General features: G+C 40.1%; 1 protein-coding gene across 1 annotated transcript in view; it reads right to left on the bottom strand.

The window, feature by feature from the left end:
• DSCAM (DS cell adhesion molecule) overlaps positions 1-25,479 on the bottom strand; it is a 740,935-nt gene that overhangs the window by 231,200 nt on the left and 484,256 nt on the right. Inside the window, exon 11 of the mRNA XM_059920026.1 lies at positions 22,353-22,472. Within this exon, the coding sequence (XP_059776009.1) occupies positions 22,353-22,472 (120 nt within the window). The remainder of the gene's footprint in view (positions 1-22,352; positions 22,473-25,479) is intronic.

The raw sequence follows: 25,479 nt of genomic DNA on the forward strand, positions 1-25,479 counted from the left end.
AGACCTTAGAACTATAAACCAATATCCCAACATAGACATAAAAATCCTTAACCAGCCAAGCCAGGACTGGGAGCTGGGAGCAGGGAGCTGGCCAGGTGCTCGGACAGGCCTGGCGAGCGCTCAGCGCAGGGTCTTGGTGCTTGGCCAGGTGTCAGGCCTGTGCCTCTGAGGTGGGAGAGCCGAGTTCAGGACACTGGTCCACCAGAGACCTCCCAGCCCCCAGTAGTATCCATCGGCGAGAGCTCTCCCAGAGATCTCTGTCTCAACGCTAAGACCCAGCTCCACTCAACAACCAGCAAGCTATAGTGCTGGACACCCTATGCCAAACAACTAGCAAGACAGGAACACAACCCCACCCATTAGCAGAGAGGCTGCCTAAAATCATAATAAGGTCACAGACACCCCAAAACACACCACTGGCTGCAGCCCTGCCCACCAGACAGACAAGATCCAGCCCCACCCATGAGAACACAGGCACCAGTCCCCTCCACCAGAGAGCCTACACAAGCCACTGAACCAACCTTACCCACTGGGGGCAGACACCAAAAAGCAATGGGAACTACGAACCTGCAGCCTGGGAAAAGGAGACCCCAAACACAGTAAGTTAACTAAAATACACAGCAGATGAAGGAGCAAGGAAAAAACCAACCAGACCAAACAAATGAATAGGGAATAGGCAGTCTACCTGAAAAAGAATTCAGAGTAATGATAGTAAAGATGATCCAATATCTTGAAATAGAATGGAGAAAATATAAGAAACTTTTAACAAGGACCTAGAAGAACGAAAGAGCAAACAAACAATGATGGACAACACAATAAATGAAATTAAAAATTCTCTAGAAGGAATCAATAGCAGAATAACTGAGGCAGAAGAACGGATAAGTGACCTGGAAGATAAAATAGTGGAAACAACTACCACAGAGCAGAATAAAGAAAAAAGAATGAAAAGAATTGAGAACAGTCTCAGAGACATCTGGGACAATATTATACTCACCAACATTCAAATTATAGGGGTCCCAGAAGAAGAAGAGAAAAAGAAAGGGACTGAGAAAATATTTGAAGAGATTATAGTTGAAAACGTCCCTAATTTGGGAAAGGAAATAGTCAATCAACTCCAGGAAGCACAGAGAGTCCTATACAGGATAAATCCAAGGAGAAACATGCCAAGACACATATTAATCAAACTATCAAAAACTAAATACAAAGAAAAAATATTAAAAGCAGCAAGGGAAAAGCAACAAATAAAATACAAGGGAATCCCCATAAGGTAAACAGCTGACCTTTCAGCAGAAACTCTGCAAGCCAGAAGAGAGCGGGAGGACATATTTAAAGTGATGAAAGGAAAAAACCTACAACCAAGATTACTCTACCCAGCAAGGATCTCATTCAGATTTGATGGAGAAATTAAAACCTTAAAAGACAAGCAAAAGCTAAGAGAATTCAGCACCACCAACCAGCTTTACAACAAATGTTAAAGGAACTTCCCTAAGCAGGAAACACAAGAGAATGAAAAGACCTACAATAACAAACCCAGAACAATTAAGAAAATGGTAATAGGAACATACATACCAATAATTATCTTAAACATAAATGGATTAAATGCTCCAACCAAAAGACATAGACTGGCTGAATGGATACGAAAACAAGACTCATATATATGCTGTCTACAAGAGACCCACTTCAGACCTAGGGACACATACAGACTGAGAGTGACGGGATGGAAAAAGATATTCCATGCGAATGGAAATCAAAAGAAAGCTGGAGTAGCAATTCTCATATCAGGCAAAATAGACTTTAAAATAAACTCTTACAAGAGACAAAGAGGGATACTACATAATGATCAAGAGATCAATCCAAGAAGAAGATATAACAATTATAAATATTTATGCACCCAACACAGGAGCACCTCAACACATAAGGCAAATGCTAATGGCCATAAAAGGGGAAATCAACAGTAACACAATCACAGTAAGGGACTTTAACACCCCACTTTCACCAATGGACAGATTATCCAAAATGAAAATAAATAAGGAAACACTAGCTTTAAATGACACGTTAGACAAGATGGACATAATTGATATTTATAGGACATTCCATCCAAAAACAACAGAATACACTTTCTTCTCAAGAGCTCATGGAACATTCTCCAGGATAAATCATATCTTAGGTCACATATCAAGCCTTGGTAAATTTAAGAAAATTGAAATTGTATCAAGTATCTTTTCCGACCACAATCCTATGAGACTAGATATCAATTACAGGAAAAAAATTGTAAAAATACAAACACATGGAGGCTAAACAATACACTACTAAATAACCAAGAGATCACTGAAGAAATCAAAGAGGAAATCAAAAAATACCTAGAAAAAAATGACAATAAAAACATGACGACCTAAAATCTATGGGATGCAGCAAAAACAGTTCTAACAGGGAAGTTTATAGCAATATAATCTTACCTCAAGAAACAAGAAACATCTCAAATAAACAACCTAACCTTACATCTAAAGCAATTAGAGAGAGAAGAACAAAAGAACCCCAAAGTTAGCAGAAGGAAAGAAATCATAAAGATCAGATCAGAAATAAATGAAAAGAAATGAAGGAAACGATAGGAAAGATCAATAAAACTAAAAGCTGGTTCTTTGAGAAGATAAACAAAATTGATAAACCATTAGCCAGACTCATCAAGAAAAAAAGGGAGAGGACTCAAATCAATAGAATTAGAAATGAAAAAGGAGAAGTAATACAGTACTGGCACTGCAGAAATACAAAGGATCATGAGAGATTACTACAAGCAACTCTATGTCAATAAAATGGACAACCTGGAAGAAATGGACAAATTCTTAGAAAAGCACAACCTTCTGAGACTGAACCAGGAAGAAATAGAAAATATAAACAGACCAATCACAAGCACTGAAATTGAAACTGTGATTAAAAATCTTCCAACAGGGCTTCCCTGGTGGTGCAGTGGTTGAGAATCCACCTGCCAGTGCAGGGGACATGGGTTCGAGCCCTGGCCTGGGAAGATCCCACATGCCGCGGAGCAACTGGGCCCGTGAGCCACAACTACTGAGCCTGCGCGTCTGGAGCCTATGCTCCGCAACAAGAGAGGCTGAGATAGTGAGAGGCCCGTGCACCATGATGAAGAGTGGCCCCCGCTCGCCACAACTAGAGAAAGCCCTCGCACAGAAACAAAGACCCAACACAGCCAAAAATAAATAAATTAATTAATTAATTAAAAAAAAAATCTTCCAACAAAGAAAAGCCCAGGACCAGATGGTTTCACAGGCGAATTCTATCAAACATTTAGATGAAAGCTAACACCTATCCTTCTCCATCTCATCCAAAATATGGCAAAGGGAGGAACACTCCCCAACACATTCTATGAGGCCACCATCACCCTGATACAAGAACCAGGCAAAGATGTCACAAAAAAGGAAAACTACAGACCAATATTACTGATGAACATAGATGCAAAAATCCTCAACAAAATACTAGCAAACAGAATCCAACAGCACATTGAAAGGATCATACACCATAATCAAGTAGGGTTTATCCCAGGAATTAAAGGATTCTTCAATATATGCAAATCAATCAATGTGATAAACCATATTCACAAATTGAAGGAGAAAAACCATATGATCATCTCAATAGATGCAGAAAAAGCTTTTGACAGAATTCAACACTGAGTTATCATAAAAACCCTCCAGAAAGTAGGCATAGAGGGAACTTACCTCAACACAATAAAGGCCATATATGACAAACCCATAGCCAACATGGTTCTCAATGGTGAAAAACTGAAACCATTCCTCTAAGATCAGGAACAAGACAAGTTTGCCCACTCTCACCACTATTAGTCAACATAGATTTGGAAGTTTTAGCAATCAGAGAAGAAAAAGAAATAAAAGGAATCCAAATCAGAATAGAAGAAGCAAAACTGCCACTGTTTGCAGATGACATGATACTATACATAGAGAATCCTAAAGATGCTACCAGAAAACTACTAGAGTTAATCAATGAATTTGGTAAAGTAGCAGGATACAAAATTAATGCACAGAAATCTTTTGCATACCTATATACCAATGATGAAAAATCTGAAAGAGAAATTAAGGAAACACTCGATTTACCATTGTAATAAAAAGAGTAAAATACCTAGGAATAAACCTACCTAAGGAGACAAAAGACCTGTATGCAGAAAACTATAAGACACTGATGAAAGAAATTAAAGATGATACAAATGGAGAGATATACCATGTTCTTGGATTGGAAGAATCAACATTGTGAAAATGACTATACTACCCAAAGCAATCTACAGATTCAGTGCAATCCCTATCAAACTACCAATGGCATTTTTCACAAAACTAGAACAAAAAATTGCACAATTTGTATGGAAACACAAAAGACCCCGAACAGCCAAAGCAATCTTGAGAAAGAAAAACAGAGCTGGAGGAATCAGGCTCCCTGACTTCAGACTACACTACAAAGCTACAGTAATCAAGACAGTATAGTACTGGCACAAAAACAGAAATATAGATCAATGGAACAGGATAGAAAGCCCAGAGATAAACCCACACACATATGGTCACCTTATCTTTGATAAAGGAGGCAAGAATATACAATGGAGAAAAGACAGCCTCTTCAATAAGTTGTACTGGGAAAACTGGACAGCTACATGTAAAAGAATGAAATTAGAACACTCCCTAATGCCATACACAAAAATAAACTCAAAATGGGTTAATGACCTAAATGTAAGGCCAGACACTATAAAACTCTTAGAGGAAAACATAGGCAGAACACTCTATGACATAAATCACAGCAAGATCCTTTTTGATCCAGCTCCTAGAGAAATGGAAATAAAAACAAAAATAAACAAATGGGACCTAATGAAACTTAAAAGCTTTTGCACAGCAAAGGAAAACATAAACAAGGTGAAAAGACAACCCTCAGAATGGGAGAAAATATTTGCAAATGAAGCAACTGACAAAGGATTAATCTCCAAAATATACAAGCAGCTCATGCAGCTCAATATCAAAAAAACAAACAACCCAATCCAGAAATGGGCAGAAGATCTACATAGACATTTCTCCAAAGAAGATCTACAGATTGCCAACAAACACATGAAAGGATGTTCAACATCACTAATCATTAGAGAAATGCAAATCAAAACTACAATGAGGTATCAGCTCACACCGGTCAGAATGGCCATCATCAAAAAATCTACAAACAGTAAATGCTGGAGAGGGTGTGGAGAAAAGGCAACCCTCTTGCACTGTTGGTGGGAATGTAAATTGATACAGCCAATAAGGAGAACAGTATGGAGGTTCCTTAAAAAACTAAAAATAAAACTACCGGGCTTCCCTGGTGGCGCAGTGGTTGAGAATCTGCCTGCCAATACAGGGGACACGGGTTCGAGCCCTGGTCTGGGAAGATCCCACATGCCGCGGAGCAATTAGGCCCGTGAGCCACAATTACTGAGCCTGCGCGTCTGGATCCTGTGCTCCGCAACAAGAGAGGCCGCGATAGTGAGAGGGCCGCGCACCGCGATGAAGAGTGGCCCCCGCTTGCCACAACTAGAGAAAGCCCTCGCACAGAAGCGAAGACCCATCACAGCCATAAATAAACAAATAAATAAAATTAAAAAAAAAAAAAAAAAGAAATAAAACTACCATATGACCCAGCAATCCCACTACTGGGCATATACCCTGAGAAAACCATAATGCAAAAAGAGTCATATACCACAATGTTCATTGCAGCACTGTTTACAATAGCCAGGGCATGGAAGCAACCTAAGTGTCCACTGACAGATGAATGTGTAAAGAAGATGGGGCACGTGTATACAATGGAATATTACTCAGCCATAAAAAGAAACGAAATTGAGTTATTTGTAATGAGGTGGATGGACCTAGAGTCTGTCATACAGAGTGAAGTAAGTCAGGAAGAGAAAAGCAAATACCGTATGCTAACACATATATATGGAATCTAGAAAAAAAAAAAAATGGTTCTGAAGAATCTAGGGGCAGGACAGGGATAAAGATGCAGACGTAGAGAATGGACTTGAGGACACGGGGAGGGGGAAGGGTAAGCTGGGATGAAGTGAGAGAGTGGCATGGACATATATACACTACCAAATGTAAAATAGACAGGTAGTGGGAAGCAGCCGCATAGCACAGGGAGATCAGCTACGTGCTTTGTGACCACCTAGAGGGGTGGGATAGGGAGGGTGGGAGGGAGACACAAGAGGGAGGGGATATGGGGATATATGTATACATATAGCTGACTCACTTTGTTATACAGCAGAAACTAACACACCATTGTAAAGCAATTATACTCCAATAAAGATGTTAAAAAAAAAGAATCCTTAACCAAACCCTACCAAATGAGGTTTATCAATATATCATGACCAAATGAGATTTATTCTATGAATGCAAGGTTGGTTTCAATTCAAAAATTAGTGACTATAATTCATCATATTAACAGACCAAAAAAGAAGCAGAATATGATTACGTGAATATATACAAAGAAAAAAGAAATGTATTTTAGAGTTAAACATCCTGATAAAAATCTCAGTGAACTAGTCGTAGAACGGAATTACTTGATAAAAGGTTTCAAAAGGCTTACAGCTAACATCATACTTAATTCTAAAAACCAAATTATTTTCCACCAAAGATCAAGAAAGAGTCAAGGGTGGTTGGTCTGGTCCTTTTATTCAACATTGTTCTGAAGATTTTATCAAGAGCAATTCAAAGAGAAAATGACATAAAAATCATATGTATTAGAAAAGAAGAATATAACTGTCTTCCGTCACAGATGACATAATTATTTACACAGATAATCAAAGAGCCTACAAAATCGTTGCTAGAATTATAAATGACTTTAGCAAAGTCACAGGACAGATCAAAATACAAAATTCAAAGTTAATTTTATTTTTATATATTAGTAACAAGCAATACTGAAATTTAAAAAAACAATAAATTTGCATGAAAACATGAAATATTTACAGATAAATTTAACAAGATATTTGCAAGACTGGTCTACTGAAAACTGCAAAAGTTGTTGCTCACAATTAAAGAAGACCTAGATGAGTAGAGATGGGGCATTACACCATGTTCATGGGTAAAAATTCTTAATATTTTTAGGCAGTTATTGGAAATCTTGTTCTATAAAAGGCCAAATAATAAACATTTTATGGTTTGCAAGCCATACAGTCTGTCACAATTACTTATTTCTGTCATTGAAGCATGAAAGCAGCTATAGAAAGTACATAAATCAGATGTTATGTTCCAATAACATTTATTTACAAAGGCAGGTTTTGAGAAGAATTTGACTTGTGGTCTATAGTTGGCTGACATCTGATTTAAAGGTATGTAAAAAGTATATAGATGTAAGATAATTGTAAAGTTGGAAGGGGGGTGCATATACTAATAATACTCACACATTTGGATTAGTTCTTTATCTCATATTTGATGTGTGAAATATCGTAACATCTTTCTAAGTAGAAAAACGGTTTTAATTCAGCTTATTCACAAAGAATTCAAAATCAGGGATGAAAAAGTTTTAAAAACATAATAGTAGTTTTTAATAACTTCAATATGTTGATTTCCTCAGTATCAGCTACTGACTATTTTATAAAATGAGATGAAATGAACAAAATCATTCTTATCCTTACACTTGTTCACTCCTTGGGAATAGTCAAAAATTATCAAAATGTATAAAACGCAAAATTACAACAGAAGCATGTATAATACAGATCATTTAAAATTTAATCCATATGAAAGTTCACAGAAGAATTAAAGAAATGTTTGATGGATAATGAACATATCACTAAATGAATGGTTGATTTTGGAAAATAACTGATGAAAGCTATCTCCAAGATTACCTACTGGGGTTTAAAACATGAGAATTTCAGATTAGGAATCTGAATTTTTGGTCAAAAATTTAAACAGTAAAAAAGTAACTGCCCTCTTTTTCTCCTCAAGATCCCATTATCTTGAGGAGAAAAAGAAGGGATTATAGCCTTCCTAATTTTTTATAAGCACATACAAAATTGTGCTTTGTCTATACAAAATGGTGTTTATTGTCCAATTACTAAGCACCTACTCTGTGGTGGATCCAGGGCAAGTAGCTATGGTTACAAAAATGTTGGCCTCTTTGTCAATCTCTCTTTGAGGTCAGAACCCTCACTCTGGGTAAATGTGAGTGGCCATATTGTGAGCCTTCCTATGGAGAGCCTTCCATGAGGGTCTCCCCCAACCAACAGTCTGTGAGAAGCTGAATCCTGCCAGCAACCACCTGAGTGGGATGAACCTTGATATGACTGAATCCCTGGCCAACAGCCTGAGTGCAGTCCTGGGAGAGACCTTGATACAGAGGACTCAGTTAAGCCATACCCAGATTCCTGCCCCACAGAGATCATAAATGTGCTTTATTATTGTTAAGCCACTAAGCTTTGGGGTAATTTGTTACACAGCAACAGACCCCCAATACACTGTGAAAAACTAGGTAATCAGGAATCCTTTTAGTTCCTCAGTTTCCTCACCTGCAAAATGGAGATAATAATAGATCCTCCTTCATAGGGCGGTGTAGACGTTTAAATTCTTAAACTATGGTATGACATACAGTAAGCACACGCTATTGCTGGTTTTTTCTACTTTCTGCTTCTAATTATTTAATCAGTTTATGATTAGTTGACTATTTCTTTCCTACTCCACAAGACTAAGGACAATGTTGCAATGAACCTCTCTGCTTGTCAATCAATCCATCAATAGAAAGAAAGATACAGTGGTAGGAACTCCATTGGATAAATACTTGGAGTGGAATTCTGCACATCTAAGTGTTAAAATATATTGCTAAGTTGCTTAGTAAAAGACAGAGTAATCTTATTTCCTGGGGCTGGGGTTAATTTTTTCCTCACACATGTGCACTATTAATCTTTTTGATCTTCATCAATATAGTATATATCTCATTATTTTAATTTACATGGTTTTACTAACTTGTATATTTTTTGGTTGCTTTTGCTTATAGATAAGTCTGAGCATCTTTTTATAAATGTATCAGTAATTTGTACTTGTTCTTCGGTGAACACTCTATATATTTTGCCCATGCATCTACTGAACTTTGTCTTTTTCCTCTTTATTTGCCAAAGCACTTTGGTTCCTAAAAGTGATTCTATATTCCTATTTTACAAAACTTTATTTTTGTTTGTGTTGTTTTAATCAGGATTGTACATTGAATATTATCAGCTACCTTTTCATCATCTATTGAGATGATCATACTTTATTTTCTCCTATAAAAGTTTATTGTATCTTTTAAGGATCTGGTTTCATAAATTATAAAATTCCTTCTTAAGGATAATAGTTTCTTTGGGGTAAGGATAAAAAATACTATTGGAACTTAAAAATCAAAGAAAAAGCCTTTGATTTTTATTTAAGTGCTTAAATTTGTTTGACAGTTTGATAAACCTGTAAAGGCTATTGATACATTTCTCAAAGTTAACTGCAAGCTGGGAGCCAGGTCTAGACTACTACACACAACCTGGAAATTCAGCCAAACGTAGGATTTAAGAAATGTCTCCATAAGGCAGCAAACCAGGAAATCTGAAAATGCTATGGGATTTACAAATTCTGTAAAAATGTGTTACAAATCCCTGAAAATCTAATAAAATGCTGATAGAATGTGAAAAAGTTATAGGATCGTTCAAGTCAAAAACAAATGTTTTCTTTTCCTCAAAGAATTTTCACCAGAAAAATACTTACAATATTTGACACATTTACAGTAAAGAATTACAATATACAATTTAGCTACATTGCTAAGCTTTCTCAATTAAACAGCTGAAAAGGATTATCTATTAACTCCTATCTCGACCGAGAGAAGCCTCTTCATTACTAAAATGTCCTAATGGAGACAGAGATAAAGTATAAGTGAGTTGAAAACCATTAAATCTTTTTTTTTTTTCCATCAGAAAATGAACGTAACTTGAAGGGATATACCATTTATAAATGTGATCACGCTTGCTAAACAGAGTAATTCATCCACCATAAGGACAACAGTCCCAATGATGAGTACTGTTTAATTTGAGGGAAGTGGACTTGGCCATGGTTTGATAGGTCATCTACTTCAGATTCATTGTTATTGTAAAGAACAAAATTTAACACAGTGCATACAATATTTCAAAATTCTGCAATCTTGTTAGCATAAGGTAAGTACTTTGGGTAATTAACTAGAAGATACACTTAGAGCAACCAGAAGCCATTAATTAAAAAGATGTCAGTTTTCTGTGGATAGCTGGGGTCAAGTGGCGACAATTTTAATGTTCTGCTACATGGAAAGCAAATGTTCACACATTATGTAAGGCACCCACAGAACGACTGGGTATGTTCATATTGTGTGACCTTTATTATTTATTGAAAAGATACACCTAGCAGGACTCTCAAGAACTGGGGGAGTAGGAATAGTGGAAAAAGAATAGCTGAGTATCACCAAGTGAGCCCACTTTGAAGGCAGCAACAAATATGGCCATTGTTTCATCTTTTCTTCCCTCTGAAGTCTTTGCTGATCTGAAGTGAGAGCACTTGACTAAGAGTCAGAAGAATTGGGCTCCTATGTTATCTCTTAAACTTAGGAGCTCTGCCCTTGAGCAAGTAGCTTATTCTGTCTGCATCCTTAATGTCATCATATATGAAATGGGAAGAAGAATTCATTTACATACTATATAGATTGTTCACACGAAAAGGAACAAGATTGCATGAATGCAAGTGGGTGTCAATGCCCACATACTGGGACCAGAAGAAATTGGTCAATGAGCACATGCAGAGAGTCACCTGGCAGGTGGAAGAAGATTGTTTTGGAGGGGAAGAGAACAGGAAGGAGGAGATCACTTCCTGCTCCCTGGGCTGCACCCAAATGATAAGTTGTTCCTTCTCCTCACCAAGGAGTCAAAACACAGTCCCTTTCGTCCTTATGGAGAGGGCGGTGTTTTCCTGAGGAATGAGTTTGTTTTCCTTGCTCAGGGAGAGGGCCCGCCTCCTCTGAGAACAGCTGGTGGGGTGAAGGGAGTGAGTAGCTACAAAGATGGGTGGGGATAGGACGAGGAGAGAGCAAGTACCCAGAGAAACGGCAGGTGCACCCATTTCAGGTGTGGCCGCTGGGAAGGGAACCCTTGATCAGTGACAGAGGGCTGGGTTCTGGGTCCTGTCCCAGAGAAGAATCCCAAAGAGGACAGAGGCACAGTCCTGAGACACGGGTCCAGTTCCAGGCTGGAGGGCTCTTCCCAAGCCCAAAGAAAGAAGCTTCCACATGGTACACAATGTGCACATCACATTTTGTCTATATGTTTGCATCAGATATTGTCTGTTGATCTTAGCACTACTGCTGCACTTCTAAACTCTTCCCTAAATTTCAGGGATGGGAAGCCTGAGAAGAACATCTCCCCGGCTGATCTGTCACAGTTCTGGTTTATATTTCACCAGTGAGAGGCACTTGAATGCGATTTGGAAAGTTTAAGGAAGGAGAAATAATCGTTCTCCTTTAGAAGCAGTAAGTTGATGCATGGGCAGATGCCAAATATCCAAGTCCGAGAGAACAAATTTCGTTCTGGAGCAGCTGGAACCACAGATGGAAGTAGCCTCTCCTGGCTCCCACATTTGTCAAGTTCTTAAAAGGCAGGTGAATTCCTCCCATCCTTCTAAAACTATGCATGCATCTAATTCCCTGTATTAAATTCCTTCTTGATAAAACACTGCACCATAACTGGGACAGCATCAAGGTTACTTCTTTTGTAAATTTGCATATAATTATGTTCACTGTGCAATTCACTTTCTTCTTTTAATCTCTTTATGTCTATCCTGAAAAATTTTATCCAATGAAAACAACTGAACTTAGGTGGCCTAGACTGGTGTCTGCCAAGGGGTTGTTAGAATTTGGTGGTCCGCTAGTTTATCATGCTAATTTCATGACTTTTACTCTGTACCTAATCTGCAAGCATCCTTTTTTATCATCAAGATGGAACACTGGTCCCTTACTCACTTATCAGAAAATGGAACCATGAACTGACACGATTCGGCACTTGTTGATGGGACATGCGATACCGGAGGCGGTTTGAGTGGCTGGACTTTGCTGAGGCCACCACGGCTTTGCATTGGGACCATGGGCTGTGAGCCGCCCCTGCAGCTGTGTCGACCATACAAGGTTTTCAGTCACCACCTCCTTGGAGCAAGAGATGCCCAAACATTTGTCCTCAGTGTGGCTGTTCCTATCCACAAGAGGATGGTTAGAAAGTTCCTGGGGAAAGACAGTGAGAAAGAGGGAAGAGAAAGAAAGAGGAGTGGAGAAAAAGAAGGGAGGGCCAGATGGACCCCCGGGGCCATTGTCCTGGTGACACTACCAAGGCTCGGGGTAACTGCAGTTTCCTTGGGCGGGGGTGGGGCATCTACGATGGTCCTGATGCAGCTCCCAGAGCCACGGAGACCCTGCTTATTTTAGCACAGGGAAAGGCCGAAGTTTTCCATTCCTCGTGAGCTTTACTCCACCATCAACAGAAAATACACCAACATGATGAACATTCATCCTCTCCGTTCCGCTCACCATCCTTTTCCAAGAACTCACTATTGCCCAGTGAGACCCATTGCTCCTACCTGCGAACAGACAAGCAGAGCTGCTTTCGTTGTACCTGAGGGAACCACATTTGACTTTGAGGTTGGGTTTGTTTTCACCACTCATGTCACAGGGAGGTGTCACTTTCTCCTTTTTAGATTCTTTGAGCTCTTTCTCTGCATTCATTCTAGATTCATAGCTTGTCATGTATTTGCGTGGGGACAAGGAACACGGGATGATAAGTAAGACTTGATAGCCTCGACAAGCCTGGTGCAGAAGTTTGGAGCAGGTGTTGCTGGAAAGACCCGAGAGGACGACTGCAGGTCCAGTAAACCAGTGGACAGAAGAGGTCGAATGTATGGGGATGGAGGCTTGGGGGCATCTTAACCCACGCAGAAAGCGGGACAGGCGTGGTTAGAGCTCTGGGTGGTAGTCAGACAGACAGACAGACAGGCAGGGAGGTGAGACAGGATTAGATGACCAAGGGCCAAGCAGATGACCAAGACAGAGAGATCCAGTTTCCAGGACAGGGGTGTGAAAGTAACACTTGATCTGAGCAAAGGCTGTGATCTGGCACTCAAGGTCAGAGTGTAAGTGGCCACGAGGGTAAAGAAATGAAGCTAAATGCCTTGAATGCTAAAACAAGGAGGCTCAGGCCCAAGGTCAGGACACGAGTGAAACCTGCAAGGATACAGGAAATAGGATTAAGGGACCAGAGCTTGGGAAGGAACTTTGGGGGTCCAGAGACCCAAGGACAATCCTGACTGGGCCTCCCCACGGAGTTACTTCAATAGGAAGCCTCCTGTTTTCCTACAGGGGAAAAGAGGAACAATCTCATTTAAGGGACTTATTATTATTATTTTTTTGGTCTCTTGATTGTTTGTCCCCATCCGGACTTATCTTCTGAATGGAAAGCAGGGGGTCTGCAGTGGGGGCCATCTCTTGACTGCTGAGGAAGAGGTGGCCGTGGTCAACTCAGCAGGGAGGTCTGGAATTCGTTTTGGTAGAAAAAATGTCCTATAATTAACATACTTGAGAACTTGGGCTTGTCCCATGCTGCACATTCTTCATGGCATTTGGAGACATAGGCCTTGGGGATTGTGGAGGGTGCTGGGATGTCACCTTGACCGTGGGAGAGAGGGTGTGAGCAGGACCAAGTTGAAGCACTCCAGGGCAAGCCCCTGAGGTAGGAGGAGGCTCCGGAAGGGTCACCTGAGCAGTCCGACCAGGCGTACTGAGGACACATTTGTTTCTCGGTCTAGAATTGAGTACATTGCATGGAAATATCCAGAGAACTGTTGTGAGCGTCAGATTTTTCCTATGGATTTCTGAACAAAGGATTGAAGTCCCTGTTGGCCCCTATAAAAAGTCTACAGCTTCTGCTGACAACCATCTGAACCTACAAGTGGATCCTCGTCCAGGTCAGATGAGACTTGGCCCTGGCCAACAACTGCAGCCCTATGAGAGATTCCGAAACAGAGCACCCAGCTAAGATGTGCCCAGACTCCTAATCCACAGAAATCATGAGATTTTTTTAAGTTGCTTTAAAAAAAAGAAAATAAAAAGAGTCTATGGCAAGATGGGAGGATTTTGGCAGGTGGGTTGATACCAAGCAGAAGAGGACACTTCTGGGACCCAGGAGGTAAGGGACAGCCAGGACCCCTGGTAGGTATACCTCGTGGGTACAGAAGGACAACTTCCAACAGCTTTCTGGGGACAGAGGGAGATGCCTGAGCAAAAGCAAAACTATTGTGCACCAAACAGTGATGGATTCTTTGATGTCTCCAGGAAAAACTGGAGTTGAGGAAACTTTGGTCTCATGTGAATGTGCTACAGGTAAGAGAAGGAAGGGCACAGGGCGGGGGTGAGAGAAATAGGCAGGGAATAGGGGGTCCCATCCCACTGCAGCCTCTCTATGTACGAGAGAGTGGAAGAAGATAGGAACTCCCCCCAAATTAAGGAGTACTTCTCCCTTGCTTGGAAAAGAAAGAGACACGGACAGCTGCAGAGAATCAACAAAAACTGGCTATAAATGTAACACCTTTCCACCCAGAAAACCAAAGAGGATCAAAAAGAACTATCGGGCTTCCCTGGTGGCGCAGTGGTTGAGAATCTGCCTGCCAATGCAGGGGACACGGGTTTGAGCCCTGGTCTGGGAGGATCCCACATGCCGCGGAGCAACTAGGCCCGTGAGCCACAACTACTGAGCCTGCGTGTCTGGAGCCTGTGCTCCGCAACAAGAGAGGCCGCGACAGTGAGAAGCCCACGCACCGCAATGAAGAGTGGCCCCCGCTCGCCACAACTAGAGAAAGCCCTCGCACAGAGACGAAGACCCAACACAGCCAAAAATAAATAAATAAATAAATAAATATATTTTAAAAAATAAAAATAAAAAAAGAGCTATCGGCAGAAGCTTATACATACTCACTACCCCAGACCATAGTAAGAGAGCAATAGAATTTATAATGGGCATATAAAAAGATTTGAATGAATGGAAAGACTGGCCATGATATTGGCAGGGAAGGCTCAATAGTTTAATGATATTGATGTTCTCCATGCTAACCTTTACATTTATTACAGTGTTCCAAATTTTTCAGAATATTGTTTTGTACACTTGATCAAATTAGCCTAACTTTCACCTAGAAGAAATATGCAAATAAAAATCCATGTGAGAAATCTAGGACATTTTTGAAAAAGAAAAACAAAGAGGGGAGGAGTGTTGTATGAGATATTAAAACATATTAGGAAGAGATAAACTTCTAGTGGGCATGGTCCTGATGCCAGACAGACAGTGCGAGAGAGAGGGATAGAAAACGGATTTCAGCAGACACATTTTTTTCATAGACTATAAAGGAATCAAAGTTAGCGGGAAAAGGCTGGGCCAGGCAATAAATGGCTTTAGTACAACTGGCTAACTGTGGGAGGTGAGGCGATGACGACAGTGATGATGATGGTAACAGCGAACGTGTATTGACTCATTGCTGTGCCAGGCACCGTGATAAATGCTTTCTATGAACCACCTTATTAAATCATCACATTACTCCCCTTATCTCATTTGCTTCCCATACGAGGAATCTGTGGTTCATGCAGGCTATGTAATTTTCCTGGAGTAACACAGACAGATGGTGTGTGTCTGGGGTTTGAACTCAGCCCACTCTCTTAACTGATGATTTCTACTACTTCTCCTTTATTTTTCTGAAGTAAAGTTCAAATTTCATAAACCTTAATACATAAACAATAGGATTTAAGTTCAAAGGGTTTAAAGATGGTACCATAAAATCAGCATTAGAACAGTATGGAGGTTCCTTTAAAAACTAAAAATAGAATTACCATATGACCCAGCAATACCACTCCTGGGCATATACCCAGAGAAAACCATAATTCAAAAAGACACATGAACCATTGTAAAGCAATTATACTCCAATAAAGATGTTTTAAAAAAAAAAGACACATGCACCCCAATGTTCATTGCAGCGCTATTTACAATAGCCAGGTCATGGAAGCAACCTAAATACCCATCGACATACGAATGGATAAAGAAGATGTGGTACATATATACGATGGAATATTACTCAGCCATAAAAAGGAATGAAATTGGGTCATATGTGGAGACATGGATGGACCTAGAGACTGTCATGCAGAGTGAAGTAAGTCAGAAAGAGAAAAACAAATATTGTATATTAACGCATATATGTGGAATCTAGAAAAATGGTACAGAGGAACCTATTTGCAAAGCAGAAACAGAGACACAGATGTAGAGAACAAATGTATGGACACCAAGGGGGGAAAGCAGGGGTGGGCGGGTGGTGGTGGGATGAACTGGGAGATTGGGATTGACATGTATACATTAATATGTATAAAATAGATAACTAATAAGAACCTGCTGTATAAAAAAATAAAATAAAATTTAAAAAAAACAGCGTTTCTTTTCTTCCTGGAAATCATAAAAAAGCAAATGCAAGAAAGAGGAATAGAAAATGCAAACTCTTTTATGCACGAAATTAGGAAACAGCTAAAATCTCAACCACAAAATAGGTGGTGGGGCAGCCGACAGTGTACACTGGGCAAAGGAAGATGCAGAAAGACAAGGAGAGACGGACCCCGGCTGGGACTTGGAGCAAGCATCAGCAGGGTACGCATCGTGAAAGCGGGGAACACATGTGAGGGGCAACAGACATCAGCGACCATGGTGTGCCCAGGCTGGGTGAGGCAGCAGCTTCTCTGGACCTGCTGTGTGTCTCAGATCAGTGAAGGAGGGTTCAGGGAAGAGCCAGATACTTGCACAAAGCAATCTCTTCCTGGGGATATGCATTTTCTTCAAATGTGAGCACTCAAAAGGAAGCCAGGATCTAGCAAAGATACTACAAGGAAAATGGAAGAATAAAATAGAGACAGAAATCTATAACGAAATCTCCTCAGAAGAACGCCATGATTGAGATGAAAGCTGTGAATAAAATAGCTACTTGTCTATGAAGCGAGAGCTCAAGAGAGAATGAAATGGATTCTACCAACTCCTACAAGCTAAACTCACTTTATGTGCAAAAAGGCAAGAGGCAAGCCATTGTGAAGAACGAACCTGGAATAGTCCTCGCTGGAAAACTATAGCTAAAGGAGTAGCATTGAGCAGGGGATCAATCTAACATAGAACTGAGGTGACATCAAAGTGGGGCATACACTGGCTGAGCAGAACGTGTAAGGGATAAGCCCTGACCACAGAGAAAGCATTTACTGATAAAAAATTAGGATACTTAGAAAATGTATCGTTGCTTATACTGAGAATTGGGTCGTGTCTACAGAGAGTGAGGCCCAAACTCCTGATGTTGACCCCGGGCCGATGATTTGCTCCCCTGACGTTGCTCTGTCTCAGAAAGTGGCACTTCCACTGTTCTCAAAGACCCGGGCATCCTGTTCGACTTCTCCCTTTCTCTTCGACATCCAATCCATCAGCCAGATCAATTCAGAAATCAACTACTCGTGCCTTCTTGACCGCTCGTCCAGGCCACATCACAGCACAGGCCTGCTAACCGGTCTCCAGCTGCAATTCCTGCCTTCCACCTAGGGCTGACAGGGTCCTTTGAAAACACTAGGCAGAGCACATGGCATCTCTTAATTACCCCAATAGCCTGCTAAGTTCTGGTGTCCGCAGGGCAGCAGAAGAAAGGAGAGCGCCCCTGTCTCAACTCTGATCCACTGCCTGCATTCCCCCCGCTGCCCCCTGCCAGGCAAAGCCACATCTTTAAGGGCATCGATGAGGAATGTGACCTGCTGGGACCTCCAGAACCTCCTTTCATTCCACTGCAGTGAGTGAGCAGGACCCAGCTCCAGTGTCCTCCTTGGTGTTTCTGGAACATTCCAGGTATAAACCCACTTCTGCCCCAGCTTTGACCCCTTGACCTTCAGTGCTCCCCCCAGATATGCACATGGCTCATCTCCCATTTCTTTTAAGTTTCTGCTCAAACATTACCTTCTTCTGGGGTCTTCTCTGATAACCCTACTTTAAATATAAACTACTCCTCACTGCTCTCCCGTTCCCTACACCAGGCATGCCCTGACTCTTGTCCTTGGACATTCCTCCGATCAAAGCATCCCTGGATGGCCAGAGAGCAAAAGATGTCCAGGCAGCCCATGGGCCAGGGCATCAGTTATCTCTTGCATCAGTGGCCCCTCTTTCCCCTTTAGCAGCTAACAAGGGGATGTTCCAGGTCCCCAGGACAGCAATTGAAACCCACTTCCTCCAACTATAAATGACATACATTTGCTTAGCTATCGATTTCTGTGAGCACAGGTAAGGCCCACCATGGTATTAAACCCTGATTTTTTTTTCAAATCTCTTTTTGACAAGAAGCCTTGTTTGTTCATGTAAAAAAAAAAAAAAATCAGGAGACAGAATTGAATGTCTTAGACTTTGTGTATCCAGACCCAAGGTCAAAACTGTAATAACATTATTTTTCAGGAAAGATTGTTTCATTTCTGCAATAGCTGCCCTTAAACCACTGCAATTTACTCTGGAATTCTGCAGCTTCAGGATTAAATTGCATCTCTTGGAGAAACAGCCTGAGTCTGGGGGGTGTGTGTGTGTGTGTGTGTGTGTGTGTGACATAGAAGAATTGCACTTATGCTCTTAGTGACTATTTGATTATGGGAAACATGTTCCATAAGCAAGGCTAAATTTTTCTTAAGAAACATCTTTGCTACTTGCATAACTAAAATAATAATATACCATTTCCCCTATTCTATTGAAAAATATTAAAAAACCAAGCATAATACCTGGCATTATTCTTATCGTAAGAAACAGGCACTACTATAAACTGCGGGAAGGAGTGTAGATGAAAAAAGTGATGACAAGCGGCCGATACGTATTGAAATCTATAGAAATTGCTTACTCTTTGAACCATAATTCTACTTATAGAAGTTTATCACCAGAGAGAAAATGGACACGTGTACAGAGATCAATGAGATAGAAGTCACTGTGACATTTTTACGATAGTGAAAAACTGGGAAAAAACACAATATCCAACAGTAGTGTTGGACACACTTGATTGCCAAGCATCCATCCTCCCCCCTAGTGAAATAGCCTGGGTTGTAGTCACGACGGCCGTCTGCTTAGCTATAACACAACTTGTAGAACCCCTGTGGCGAGGGCTGACCTGGCCGGTGAGACATGAGCAGAATTGATTTATCACACAGTCTGGAGAGGTCCTTAGAGGGAACTGACTCAGGTGGGTGTGAGAGCCTTCTCTCTGTGCTTTTCCTCGTCCATGGAAATGTGTAAGTGGCCACTGGACCTTAGTAGCCATTGACTGATGGTGGGAGATGCTTTCGAAGAGTGACAGAAGAGACAGATGCAAACAGTGTGGGTCCCTGATGACTCAGGGGAGAAAAACTAATCCTGCCCTATCTACTCCCAGACTCCTCTTATGAGAAGGAGTAAACCCTTGTGGCATTAAGTCACTGAATTCAGTCCTAACAAAGGCAAGAGAAGTTAGATGTATCTATTGATGTATGAATAGAAACTCAACAGAGACGTTAAAAAGTCACAGTGAACACCCATATCTGTTGCCGTGGAAAGACATTCATAGCTTATTATTAACTGAAGAAAGAAGGTTGTAGATCAGGAAGACTCACATGCTCGCAATTTTTAAAAAACACAAAATTATATGTATGTCTACAGTTATATATATTTGCCAGGGGGACAGGTCTGAAAAACTAGATGAAAGTTTACAATATTGGGACTTCCCTGGCAGTCCAGTGGTTAAGACTTCACCTTTCAATGCAGGGGGTGTAGGTTCAATCCCTGATCAGGGAACTAAGATCCCACATGCCTCATGGCCAAAAAAAAAAACAAAACCAAAAACATAAAACAGAAGCAGTATTCTAACAAATTTAATAAAGACTTTAAAAATGGTCCACATCAAAAAAAAAATCTTAAAAAAAAAAAGTTTGCAGTATTTATCTTTGGTTATCTTTGAGTGATGTTTTTAAAGGGGGATTTTAACTTTTAAAAATTTGCTGCAATTTTTAATTTTTTCATTAATGATTTTAAATTGCATATCAAGTTCAAAGGTAAAAAGGCTTCTATAATTTAATTTGCGCATCACTGATGGGAAGGAATAAGAGGTCTGTAACACCCATAACAGACAAAGGGTTATTTAATCTATGAAAAACACTCTTTCAAATAAATGAGACATGGAGATGAGTGTAAGAGTAATATGAATGAGAAATTCCCCAAATGGGAAAATGAAATGGTCTGTAAACAAAGGCTAAAACATTTTCAACATCATTAGTAATCTAAATTTGTAAATTTAAACAGGAATTTGTAAATTAAAACAATTCACCCATCACATAGTAAAGATTAAGGAAAAAAGGATACTATCTAGTTGGCGAGGTTGCAAGACACACACAGCTTCATACTACTGGTCAGCGTGTAAATTGCCCTAATATTTTCCAATGTGTCCTGGTCCAGTGCAGACCAAGAGCCTTCAGTGTGATCACAGTATTTCACTTCTAGGGATTATATAGACATTTCTCCAAAGAAGACATACAGATGGCCAACAGACACATGAAAAGATGCTCAACATCACTAACTGTTAGAGAAATGCAAATCAAAACTACAATGAGGTATCACCTCACACCGGTCAGAATGGCCATCATCAAAAAATGAACAAACAATAAATGCTGCAGAGGGTGTGGAGAAAAGGGAACCCTCCTGCACTGTTGGTGGGAATGTAAATTGGTAGAGCCACTATGGAGAACAGTATGGAGGTTCCTCAAAAAAAAAAAAGAAAGAAAAAGAAAGCAACCACACATATGCACATTGAACTAACACACGAGGATGTCCACTTCTGCAGTGTTTGTAATAGTGAGAAATGGAAAACAACCCAAGAGAAAGAAAGAACATCCACACAATGTCAAGCATTAGAAATTATTTTGAAGAAGATGAGCATCATGGAAAATGTTTGTAACATCTATATAAACTACATTGCACATGCACATCTATATAAACTACATGCACATCGATATAGAGTACATTAAATCAAATGTATGCTATTTGTTTCCATGTAATGCAACATAGGGCTACAAGTATGGCCCCAAATAAAACGTCATGCGGGCAGATACTCTGAATAACAGGCTTTTATTTTGGGATAAAGTGCTTTTCACATGGGCAATGTATGTGGCATGCTACAGGGGAGTAATCTCAGGGATTTAAAACAAATTTAATTGATTCTCCCCCCAACCAAACGGTGTCTATCCCTCTCGTTCCTCCCTCTGCTCCTTCTCCCTAAAGGAAATACACCAAAAGGAACTGTGGCAAGTATGCCATTTGTTTTTCTCTGATTGCTGTTACTTTCTCAATAAGAAAATGCAGCACACTATATACCTTAAGTCTTAAGATTGTTAGGGAAAAAAAAAACATGATTTATTTATTTATTTGTTGTTTGTTTATCCTATCAGTATATATTTGGCCCTCACCTGTTTAATAAATTACTGAATGAAGTTATGTGAATGAGAAAGGAAAGAGAATTTCCAACACATTCGTAAGCATAGTTAAGGAAACTTCCCTGGAGAAGGTGGTAAGATAGAAATAAATTATTTTTACCATGTCTAGAATGGTTCCCTCATTAGTTTCCAACACTGCTCATTTTAATTTATGTAATGTTTACAGTGTTACCTTAATACTGGGAAAAGTTGCTTTGCCTTTGAAGAGAAAGCAAGATTAAGGGTGAAATTTTGCTTTTAAAAAGAGACTACCAAGGAGATGATAGGTAGTTTTTTATATCTATGGTATCTAGGTAAATAAAACAACCAGTAGTTTTATTTTAACCTTCTAAAGCCACTTACCCTTACTTATCTAAATACTGGGGAAATAATTTTCCAACAATGAGTAATTCTGACAATTTATACTTGTTTTTCCATGTGTATGGGCTTGCAGGGGTCCCCAAGCAGATCATGGTCATCCAACATAGGTAGTCAAGGTAGAGCTTTCCCAGGTAGTCAAGGTAGAGCTTTCCCAGGTGCTGAAATAACTAACATGAATAAACTGCCTCCCCTACCCGGTCTTTCCAAGGGCATGTTATACAAGAACATTACATGGCCCAAATAAAAACACTTAGGTGGGTTACTAGGTGTGTGATGTGAAGGATGGATACACTTGGTGGAGGTGGGGACGTATATATTTGTAAGAAACATCTCTGCAAGAAATGATCATCTCATCCTTTAGAATATAACATACATTTGGTAGATAACAAGCAAATCAAGTAGCTTCATACCTTTAGAGAATTTCCACACGATGGTGGGTACAGGATAACCCTCAGCTGAGCAATTGAGGATGACAGGCTTGCCATAAATCCCATCCTGGTCCCGTGGCTGAACCACAAACTTGGGAGGAACTGAAAAGAGAGAAATGCCACCAGTAATTCAGACAAGACTGCAGATTATTAAAGCTGTGATTTTAAGAAATCCAAGAATTTTAACAAGCATGAAAGTACAAAGAATGCTTTACATATATGTGAAAATAAAGCAGAGGATTTGTAATTAGGGATCAATTAAGGAAACAATTTCAATGCAGGTGATTTTTCTTATTATATCAATGATCTGATGCAGATGGAAGTTGCTTTGCACTGGACTCTGGAGTGTGGCAGTTTGACTAAACCAAGGGAATGTGACATTCTGTTTTTGATTTGTGTTATGGAAGATCATCAGGGATCCATTCTTGGGTATGAAATGTTTATAAAGCATCCAATATCTATTCTTTCTCTAACAGGAGATGAAGGGAGAATTAATAGTCTCTTCCTAAAGGCAGTAAAGAACACAACATGGTATTGAACTTTTCCTAAAAATCTGATAAAGACACATAGACCATTATTTCTGACATCAGTACCCTTCTGAGCCAAAAGGGACTATGGAAGCCAGCTGAAGTGAGGTGCCATGAAGGCTTTATAGAGTACCTATTTAAAATAAAAAAACAAAACAGATTAAGTAACTGCTTATTTGGTGAGTTTTATGAGATGCTGAAAAAAACACCATCCCTACCCAAAACATACACATGCACTCTGCTTAAAAAATACCTGCCAAGAGAACATAAATGTTTTGAGTTAAGTTATTGTGATTTTAAGAGTATTCAAGTCTTCTCTTAAAGAGAAGATACAGATTCTTCTAGGAAAGGTAGCATCTAAAGGTGTTAGGAACCAGAAATCTTTTCCAGCAGATCAGTGACTGATTACAGGATGGATTTTCAATGAGATTGTCATGAGACTAGGTGAGAGGACATAGATTATGTCCACCATATATTAGATACTTAGCAAATGTGGGAGTTCTTCCCCTCCTTTCCACAACTCCTGATAAAGCTAATCTTCTCTGCATTGCAATTTGCAGAATTCTTTATTTTGAGGCAAAAATGTGGTCCTATGTGTTAGAGATATACAGGAATTCCAGCCACTACACGAAATGGACTGGGGAGAAGTTTAGAGTTTACATTAGTTAGGATCTTAGAAGCACGTTGAAATGGCATGAGCCATAGTGAATGTCACTTTGCCCATCAAACAGCCAAGGAGGGGGGAACAAAATCAAGACAAGAAGCGGCTAGAGATGGAACTCACTGCTGTGTTTCTGGAAGAAACAACAGAGAGTGATGGTTAAGAGCACAGAGCCAAAGGCTAAACACCTGGATTTGATCTCCAACTTTGCTACTTGTAGGTGGGTCATATTGTGTAAGCTGTCAAATGTTTCTTAGCTTCAATTTCCTTATCTGTAAACTGGGAACTCATTTTATAGCACTGGTATGGGGGTAACATGAATGAAGATCATAAAAGTTGTCAGAAGTGCCTGGAAGATATGAAGTGTTGTAGGAGTGTTGGTTAATTTAGTAAATGCAGGTGTGTCCAGCTTTAACATATCATTAATAAACACAGTTTCCAACGTGCAAATTATTTAATTAAATAATTTGCACAGCCAATGGGTCTTTTCATAGTGAGCAATTTTATTTCATTTAGGTGGTATTCTGAGAGAAATGTAGTCTATAAAATGTAAATATATTTTTAAAAAGTGATAAGGGATGTCTGTCTGTCTCATGGTGAGAAAATTATTCCTAGGAAAAAAATGCTGGAGATTTTATACAGCAAAGTTTTCTAGTAAAATTAATCTAACAACCACAAGGGTAGACTGCAAAGTTTAAGACATCATGTCAGAATCATTCTGTCCAGGGTGGAAGGTAAATATGCAATCATGTACATTCATTCTGTCTATTTGGCTCAAATTCTGCTAAGAGCAAGGAATCTCTTGTCAAATGGGCAGGGTAGCTAATCTCTTGCATTTCCTCTGGAAGAATGTCTAATTATAATTGATCCATGATCCCTCCCCTCGATTTGGTTCTAATCCAAAGCAATATTATTTAAAAACCGATCACAGAGGTTTACATGGAAAATAACCACTGACATATTGTAAGTGTAAGGCAATTACTGAAGGAAATGGCCCATAAAATTGAGAATTATCTTTCATATGCCCCTCTTTAATCTCCTGGTATCAGGTGCTGATGATTCTTTCTTGCAAACGTATCACATATCCTCAAATTCTCTTCATCTTCATTGTCGTGTCCTAGTCATGATGGGTAGACAGGGTGTGTGGTGAAGTGCCTCCATCCATCCGGTTTCAGCACCGCAGTGTGGACAGCGCCATGCATTTTGCCGGGGCACCACACCCAGAACATGAGTCTCTCTTTGCTGTCTCAGGGCCTTTTCTCTAAAGTAACAAACACTCACTTCATGGGTGCAACCAGTGAGGGATGGGCGTTGGGATAAATGCCCTGCCTCTCCATCCTCCAATCCTATTGAACAACTCTAAGGTGTGCTCTATGTCTGTGCAAACATCAGAGGGTGTCAGAATCACCTGAAGAGTTGATTAAAACCCAAGTTGCTAAACCCTGTCCCTAAAAGTTTTGACCCAGCAGGTCTGAGGCAGGAACCAAGACGCTGCCTTTTCTAATAAGCTCTCAGGTGATGCTGAGGCTGCAGGTCCAGAGACTACCTTTGAGAACAACTGTTCTGTGTGATGCCTTGGAAGGTTCCCAGAAGGAATGAGCCCCAGTTGCCCACAGCAGCAACTAGTTCATTAAAGCAACTTTTACTGATTTTTCCCCTCCTTTCCTTATCTCATTTCCCTTCATTCTTTCACTCTGGGATCCAGGTATTACATCTCAAATAAGTGATCTACAGCCAGTCCTATACCTCACACTCTGCTTTCAGGGGGACTTAACCTGAGACAAGGCTAAAACTGGCTCTTATCTGGATTTATGAAACAGCTTCCTAACTAGTCTACCTGCTACCTACTGGCCCACTTGAATGCATTCTTCACAGTGGCCTGAAAGATCCTTCTAAGAGAGAAATCACATGATGTGACTTC

This window comes from Balaenoptera ricei, chromosome 4 (genome assembly GCF_028023285.1).
Source record: "Balaenoptera ricei isolate mBalRic1 chromosome 4, mBalRic1.hap2, whole genome shotgun sequence".
Taxonomy (NCBI): domain Eukaryota; kingdom Metazoa; phylum Chordata; class Mammalia; order Artiodactyla; family Balaenopteridae; genus Balaenoptera; species Balaenoptera ricei.